Below are 8725 nucleotides of genomic sequence, written 5' to 3'. Positions count from 1 at the left end.
TCTAAATGCATCAGATAGTTCAATAGTTTTGCAAATACAATTCATTTGTAAATTTACTCTTGCTGAGTAAGTGGTTTATTTGGCTTCGGTTGATTTTTGTAAATTCATTTTTTTTTTCATTATTGGGTCTATTGTTTTGTTCGCCCTTACAATCATCTACTCATTTCAAATAGTCTGCAGAAAACAATTCTTAAAAAAAACAAAGCCTTTATCAATTTTACACTCGTTTGAATTCCCTAAACTGTTGCATTTCGCATAAATGAAACCATTAAAGAAATCCTATGTGTTTCGGTTTATGTTTGTGTTTGTGTGTTTTTATTATTCTACAATTTCAGCTATTGTTATGTTTTAATTGGAAATTGTGCAAATCTCTTTCTTTTGTAAATAACTTATAAAAAAATATTTAATTAACAATGTCGGCTATTCAATTTACAATTGACTGCCCACACGGGTAACGGCAGCATTGATAGCCTCAGCCACATAATTTACATTGTTCTCATTCAAGCCACACATATTGATACGTCCAGTTTTCAATAAATAGATGTGGTATTCATCAATCAAAATGCGTACTTGTTTTTCTGAAAAGAGAGAAGCAACAAATGAATTGTAAATTTTCATCTTCATTTTATAAATAAATAATCCAAATGACATACCATTTAGACCAGTATAGGAGAACATGCCAATCTGTTGGGTAATATGATTCCATGTACCAGGAGTCTTCAATTCTTCAAGGCGAGATCTTAAAGCTTGACGCATTTTAATAATTCGACTGGACATGGTTTTTATGCACTCCATCCTAAAAAGAAAAACAGATATATGTAAAAGAAAATAAATAAACTGTAAACAGGTAAGTGTCCAAATCGGGTGTCTTGGGAAAATTCGTTGTTGTTTTGTATAGGATGTTGGGAATTGGTTGGAAATTTAGAAGTATTGTATCAAAATTGTATGGAACCTAAGTTATGCGCATATCAATGACATAATTTTGTGGAAGAGAAAATAAAAGACGGATAAGAAGTCATTTAGATTGAGATATAAGGTACAGTAAATACGAAAGCTAAGGGACGCTCCCAACGAAATAAAGTTGAGTGCTGCTTCCGACTACATACATTGCTTTATCTAAGTTTATTTCTACTACAAATAGTTGTCGTTTCTTTTTATATTCGCACGGCACGCAATGATCCATTTAATTGTATCCATATTTGAACTCAGGTTTCGTAAGGGAGAGTAGAGAATCTGTGTTTTGGTTCCAAGGCCTCACATTTAGCCCAGCGATATTGTTCCTAGTCTTTTTTGAAAAAGGGCTAACTTAGGTAAGTCTAAATTTGGTGATGTTTATTAATGATGTTAATATAACTTGTTTCATTTACAGTGTTAGCGTGTTAAGAATCGTATGATCGATCAGACATTGCATTCGTCAATTTAGTGAGTGAGTATTAGTTAAAAGATAGATAGTGTTTAGAATCGGCCCACTTAACATTTTTAAGATTGATATTTTCAATGGATTTAAAGAAACCCTGCGAAATATGGATATATCTCTGCCTACTTCTTTCGAATTTCTAAAGAAGACTCAGTATTTACACTTGACATTTCGCTTTTTAAGTGATATCGTATTAACATCCTCGATCGATCGTTACTTACGGCCGGATTGAACGTTATATTAATTATACGTAGTTACTTTTTCCACATTCATATTTAGCCTTTTTATTAAAGCATAGTTTCAGGCGCTCAAAAGAATTTTTAAAAATACCATTTTATATACATTTTTGGGACACAGTAAATAACATAGTATTGTATAGAATATAGTTTATATAGTACATAGGTTTTTTAGGTTTAAAAATTCTTTGAAACGCTTAAATCTTTTCCATTCAAAATTCAAGTTTCACATAAGACTCTAGCGCTCTAGACTAGCCTTAAGATGAAGGTTTTTGACTGGAAGGCTTTTTTGACTGGAAGACTTTTTTTGACTGGTCTTCGGTTGTCTTCTCCGCAAAGAAACAAAGAAGAGCAAGGTTAACAAGTAATAATTACGGCTCGAAATTAACCTAAGTCATTCAAACTTCTTTCTTCTTTTACGAAGAAACCAGTCGATGACTTAAGCCAGTGAAAAAAACCTTATATCACCTTTAGCCTTCCTGTCCTCATTGTTAAGCCCTTTTTAACCATCCTTGAGTTGACTTAAATTTAGGTACACCAAACTGATTGCTTCTTCAGTCTAGCAAAGATATTGGGTTGAATTTTACAATGTATCCAATTGGCACATATTTCAATGCTCATGGTTTGCAATACTATGCTAAAATATAGATGAAGATACAATAGCGTATATCTTCCCCGAAATGTGTTGTATTTTGAATTCATACTTGACGACGTTCACATTTCTCGCTTTAAACAACTCCGAATTTAAAGGATGGATGTTAGGTCACTTATCTCTAAACCCTAACTTATTAGGTTATATTTTAAAAGTTAAACAAGATTAAAAACCACCCTCCGGGATATGCTTCGGTGTTTATTTAAAGAAAATTTGAATTTCAATTTTCTATTTTAATAAAAAAAAATATTAAAAAATAACTATCACAACTCACCATTCTTGTCTCAAGTCGGGGTTATTCAAAACAGTCGATACAATGCGGCTACCAAAAGCAGGAGGATTCGAATACATGCCACGTATCAAGAGAGTAAACTGAGATTGTACAGCCGATTTGTGTTCTGTGGTGTTCGAAACAACTGACAGATTACCAACACGCTCACAATACAAACCAAAATTCTTGGCAAACGATTGAGCGCAGAATAGCTCAAAACCACGCTTCACAAAGTAACGTACAGCCCAAGCATCATGATCGGGATCACCACTGGCAAATCCTTGATAGGCCGAATCGAAGAATGGGAATAATTTTTTGCGCTCAATTAAATCGGCAATTTGTACCCATTGTTCTTGCGTAGGATCACAACCGGTAGGATTGTGGGCACAGGCGTGCAAAATAATAACAGCTCCTTCGGGGGCCTTTTCCAGATCAGCCAACAAACCATCAATGTCCAGCACACGTTTGTTTTGATCCCAGTAACGATAAGTGTTGGGCTGTTGGAAACCAGCATCCATGAAGACCTTATGGTGATTTTCCCATGTGGGGTCTGAGTAATAGAAAACAGTGCGATTCATATGGCGACGTAAAAATTCAGCACCAATACGCAAGGCACCTGTACCTGACAGGGTTTGTACGCCAAAGGCCTGGAAATCCGTGTATTTAGTTAAAAAATCGATATAAAGTAAAATTTCCAATTTAACTTACCCTATTTTCTTTGAGTGCCGGTGAATCTTCTCCCAACAGCAATGTTGTTGCTGCTTTGGTAAATGCTTCAGTGCCTGTGAAATTACAAAAATGTTAATATTTAATTTAATTTCAGAGATTTAAGTAATATTAAGACTTGAAACAATTTAAATTGTTAAACAATTCAAATTTCATTCTCGCAGTCCTGGTAAGAATTAATTAGCGATGCCTTTCCTTCTCACTTTGGTAAACCAACACAGCCATTTGTAATTACAGGGCTATTTTATCCTCATGGGTTTAATGATGTTGTTGTTATTATTGGCCACATTCTTGTTGTTGATGATGATGGCCAGCTTCTCTTTGACCTTTACCTTGAGCTCGTCGAAATAAATGTTAATGTGCTCTACACACAAATTGTACTAACCTAATACGGGCAAATATTCATGGTTAATTGCCTCATCGCTGGCAATTTTGATTTCGGTTTTACGGACCACAGGCAACACCCAGGGTTTACCCTCACTGGTACGATATGCTGCAAATGAACACAAACATGAAATGAATTAATATTTAAACAGAAAGGGAAGAACCGCAATTCAAGTGATTTACCACAACAAGAGTTCAGCGACACAAAATGTTCATGATGAGATGCTTTTGGAGTATGAACAATTAAAATGATCTCTTTGATATCTTCATGAGGTATGTGTAACCACACATATTTTGGTTCAATACCATGTGTATGGATTTAAAGGAACCATATTGTTTTTATAAGCTTATGAAAGGTAAGTAAAAATACAAAGCGAGCTTAGTCGGACGGGTCGACAAGGTCCCGTAGATAAAAGAATATCGGCCGAACCAAATCTGATTTAGGACAATTAAAAGAACATTAAGTTTGGCCGGGCCGAACTTTTAATTGCCCCAACCAAATTAGCAGAAAATAATCAGTGTAGATGCATTTGGTATAGCATCTATACATAGGAGCCTCCTGATATTTCTATTTCAATGTTTAGGTATTGGAATGGTCCTTATACAAAACTAGCCCTCGAAACGAACAAACTAAAATTGAGTGGTAAATTATTCATAGTAAATTTTACTGAGTGAATTTTCTCTGTCTACTCAGACCCCACATGGGAGAATCACCACAATGTGTTTATGGATACTGGTTTCCAACAGCCCAACACTTATCGTTATTGGGATCAACACAAGCGTGTGCTGTACATTGACGGTTTGTTGACTGATCTGGAAAAGGCCCCCGAAGGAGCTGTTATTATTTTGAACGCCTGTGCCCGCAATCCTACCGGTTGCGATCCCACGCAACAACAATGGGTTAAAATTGCCGATTTAATCGAGCGTAAAAAATATTCCCATTCTTCGATTCGGCTAATCAAGGATTTCCTAGTGGTGATCCCGATCATGATGCTTTGACTGAATGTTTCTTTATTATGCGTGGTTTTGAGCTATTCTGCGCTCAATTATATGCCATTTGCGTGTTGATAATCTGCCAGTTGTTTCGAACCCCACAGAACACAAATCGGCTGTACAATCTCAGCTTACTCGCATGATACGTGGCATGTATTCGAATCCTCCTGCTTTTGGTAGCCGCATTGTATCGACTGTTTTGAATAAGCCCGACTGGAGACAAGAATGGAATTTTAGAAATTTGAAAATCGTGCAAGTTATGCAAAAAGTTATCGAAGATTTAGTAAAATCCAGCAGGAAAAACTTGCTTCGTAAAATGTATACTTTTAACCAGACCTCCGAAAAACTTGTTAATAGTGAAACTCACTAGAAAAAACGAGCAAACTCTATTTTTCGGTTTTGATCGAGTAAGCCTGCTTATCTCATTTTAGAATGAGGGCGTAGTTCGCTCGAAAACAAGCAGATTCTACCCTTCTAGTTTTTGTTATATCGTTGTATTTCTATGTATGTGTAAATTCTCAAACCACAGCAGCAAACGAAACAAAAACAAAACGAGTTTAAAAAACATTGACGCTAACCCGTACCAACAATGCCTTTACTAGTGTTGTTGCTTTTGTACACAAAATCCAGTATCCGATTCCGCTCAAAAATTTGATACATCGGTAGATCCCCCAAAGAATGTCAAATTTTTCTAAGAAAATAATTTTCCTAATAAAATTAAAAATGGGTATCCGATTTCATTCAAACGCACAACTTAAATCAGCCTTACGTCAGATAAGAAAATGGGATATCGGTTCACTAATTCAGGTACCTTCCTCACAAAGGATCATCAATCATTTGTACAAAATATGGGTCATGTTTGTCCACGTTTTGTTATAGCCCCCTTATAAGGATTACTTCGATTGTAAGTATTTTTTTACATTTTAACCATATTTAATACTAGTTTCGGCTATTTTGGGAAATTTGAGTTCTTAGTAAGAAGAAACAATCCTTGTAAAAAATTATCAATATAGGCCCACATTTTGGTATAAGCCTCTATGAAGGTATTCCCTGATTTCAGCAATTTCCGGCGTCTTTGACACATTTTTTTATAAATTTGGCCCCTATTTGGAATCTTGGTTTCCCCCAAGATCCCTATGAAGGTATTCCCCCTGATTTCAGCCATTTCCGGCGTCTTTGTCACATTTTTTAATAGAGATGGCCACTATTTGGGATCTTGGTTTCTAAGGGGATAGAAAACCTCTTCGCAGAAATGTTTCAATTTAGGTTACGGAGTAAAGCCCACATAAAAGTACCACCTAGTTTAACTTTTTCGAGGGTCTTGACCACATTTCGTAATCGGTTAGCCTGAGAAGTTAAAACCCATTAAGAGATTTGCTGTAATTACCCATTACAACTACCTCCACTTAAAATTTCTCAACCCCCAGACAATATTGGTTGGGAACGTGGTTGGAAAATAAAAAATTGGTCTCAGAATTGAAAAGCCATTTGAATTTTTGCTATTCTGACCTAATACCATCACCTGCATATGGTATTTTACGCGCCGAAGCTAGATCCCATTGTGAACTACAAATACCAATCCGTGAAAAATGTGGCAAAAATCATCCAAATACTGAAACGTTCTATACCAACCATCCTAGACACAATACAAATTGTTTTGCCAAATTTTGAAACTTTACGTCAAATAATGTGGGCTGTATCGTAATTTCAAAAGACGGAAAGACAGACTTAGAATTTTATGCCGATCATGAATATATGTACTTTAAGGGGTAAACGATGAATATGAGATGTTAAAAACACTCCTTTTAAGATGGAGGGTATAAAAATACTTGAAATCTGATTTATCTACTTTTAAAGCTACATCTTTATAATGGTGTCCTTAAAAAGTTTGACCTGGGAACCCAAAATCCTTTTGAACTCCCATCCACCAAATTGGCTGATGCAAAGTGATGCACAGGAATTTATCTGAAGCTTCATTGATCGAATGTGAACATGAGACCTAGAAATGTGCCATGGTTGTATGCATGGCCTATGAACCGGTCTCTCAGAAAGTCCAATGGGCTGCCATAATACTGTCGAAATATTTTATTGTGATTAGATTTCAATCAAAAAAATGTGTTTGACGTCAAAAAAAATTAGGAGTTGTGTCCAATTTATCAACCTCCAAAAATGTGCTATGAAACCAATTGGATTGGAGTAAGGTGAAATATTTCACTTGCTGCCTAACACTGAAATTTATACTGTTTTCTTAATTCACCTTCTGTGTGACCTATTTATAAAACTTGGTTGTATGCTTAGGAAACATATGCGTAGAAATGTGAACTTTGCATACTGCATGTGTTTTTTTTGCGAATATACAAAAAAATACAATTCAATCTCAAGTGGTTTACGATGAATATCTTATCTTAAAATTATCACTACCATATTGAATGATTTTGCAAGGGTAGAAACAAAATGTTTTGCAACACACAGAACACAAAGTGATTTAAAACAACTTGTTATATTGTGCAGCAGATAAGATTTGCATAAAAAATAAAACTTTGTCGTTTTTTTTATTTTTGTAAAAAACTAACCAAAATCGCTGGCATTTGGCAATACCAAGTATGAATATACTATACGATTAAGATAAATAAAATACATGTGTTTTTATCGTAATACATAGCATACAGGGTGAGATAAAAAAACTGCAACAAAGTCAATCATAATTTTACATTTTTTTTTTATTTTATTGAATGAAAGCAAAAAAAAAATTGAAATGGCATCACAATTAAGAATAAGTTTAGATTTGTTCGAATTGGTCACCTTTGGCACGAATTATGGCCTTCAAATATCCAATGAAACCGTCACACGCTGCCCGAATGTTGCTCTGCAGTATTTTAGCCCATTCCCGGCGAAGCGCTTGCTTGAGATGATCGACACTTTGGTATTTTTTGTACCAACCTTGCTTTCCAAAATACTCCAGACATCACCAATGGCCGGCGCCCGAGTTCTGGTGGCCAACCGAAGGTGCACATTTTCAGCTGACCTCTGTGGCAAGTAAACACGATCATTTGGTTCGTTTACAAACTCCTGGACAACAAATGTTTTCTCATCGGAGAAAACCAAATTCGGCAGTTCACCACTTTCGGCCAAATTCTTGCACTTTTTGGAATTTCAATGGCTCTATCCCGAGCTCAATTTTTCAATATTTGCCGAACGAAATATTGCGATATGTTCAGCTCACGAACCATTTTTCGGCCACTGTGACGCGGGTTTCGATCAAGTCGCTTCTTTACTTTTCGAACCATTTATGCTGATGTTGCTGTTTTCTTCCGTCCACTTCCTTGACGTCGGTCTACGCTACCAGTATCACGGTAACGAGCGATGGTACGAGACACAAGATTTATTCACATTTAAATGCTGAAGTGCTCTAACGATAGCCACTTGTGGGTTTCCAGCCAAATATAATGAAATCACACTATCACGCTTGAATTCCATCACGAATAACTTTTATTCTGGAAAATGTAACTGGAATAAATTTAACAGGTGTCGGACGGGTGGCTTAGAAATGACAGCAGTTGCAGTATTTTCATTTCACCTGTAGGTTATACCTCTTGGAGTTGGTTGCAGTTTTTTCATTTCACCTGTAGGTTATACCTCCTTTGTCACAACGTTGTCTATATAGGTTCACGTTTTTCTATACCCAAATATAACAGTACTTCCTGATAAGTATTTTGACGATATAGACCACATTTTCTATCGGGTTTGTTTTAAATTTAGTATTAAGAGTTTATAACAGGTTCTACCTCTAGTGGATAATCATGGTCTGTATACGCCCAAGTTTTACTATAGTCCCCATATAACAGTATATACAGATATTCGGCATTTTTACGATTTTAGCCACATTTTCTATTGGATTTGTTTCAAAATCTATATTTGTAGTTTATAAAGGACTCTACAACCTATCCAGTTTCCATATTGCTCCAAGATTTCCAGATACCAGCCACATTTTCCACGTTTTTTGGATTTGGTAAATAACAAACCTAGTCGCAAGAAAATTGATACCG

At 35.7% G+C, this 8725-nt stretch overlaps 1 protein-coding gene across 1 annotated transcript in view; it reads right to left on the bottom strand.

The window, feature by feature from the left end:
- Positions 1-277: 277 nt before the first annotated feature.
- Positions 278-8725, bottom strand: part of LOC101892419 (aspartate aminotransferase, cytoplasmic) — a 30861-nt gene continuing 22413 nt past the window's right edge. Inside the window, exons 2-6 of the mRNA XM_005190808.4 lie at positions 3688-3795; positions 3285-3358; positions 2580-3223; positions 654-796; positions 278-578 (exon numbers count right to left, since the gene is read on the bottom strand). Coding sequence (XP_005190865.1) covers positions 430-578; positions 654-796; positions 2580-3223; positions 3285-3358; positions 3688-3795 — 1118 coding nt within the window. The 3' untranslated portion in view covers positions 278-429. The remainder of the gene's footprint in view (positions 579-653; positions 797-2579; positions 3224-3284; positions 3359-3687; positions 3796-8725) is intronic.

Source organism: Musca domestica, unplaced genomic scaffold (assembly GCF_030504385.1).
Source record: "Musca domestica strain aabys unplaced genomic scaffold, Musca_domestica.polishedcontigs.V.1.1 29, whole genome shotgun sequence".
Classification (NCBI taxonomy): Eukaryota; Metazoa; Arthropoda; class Insecta; order Diptera; family Muscidae; genus Musca; species Musca domestica.
Note: the sequence above shows the minus strand (reverse complement) of the source record. Positions and strands in the feature narration are given on the sequence as shown.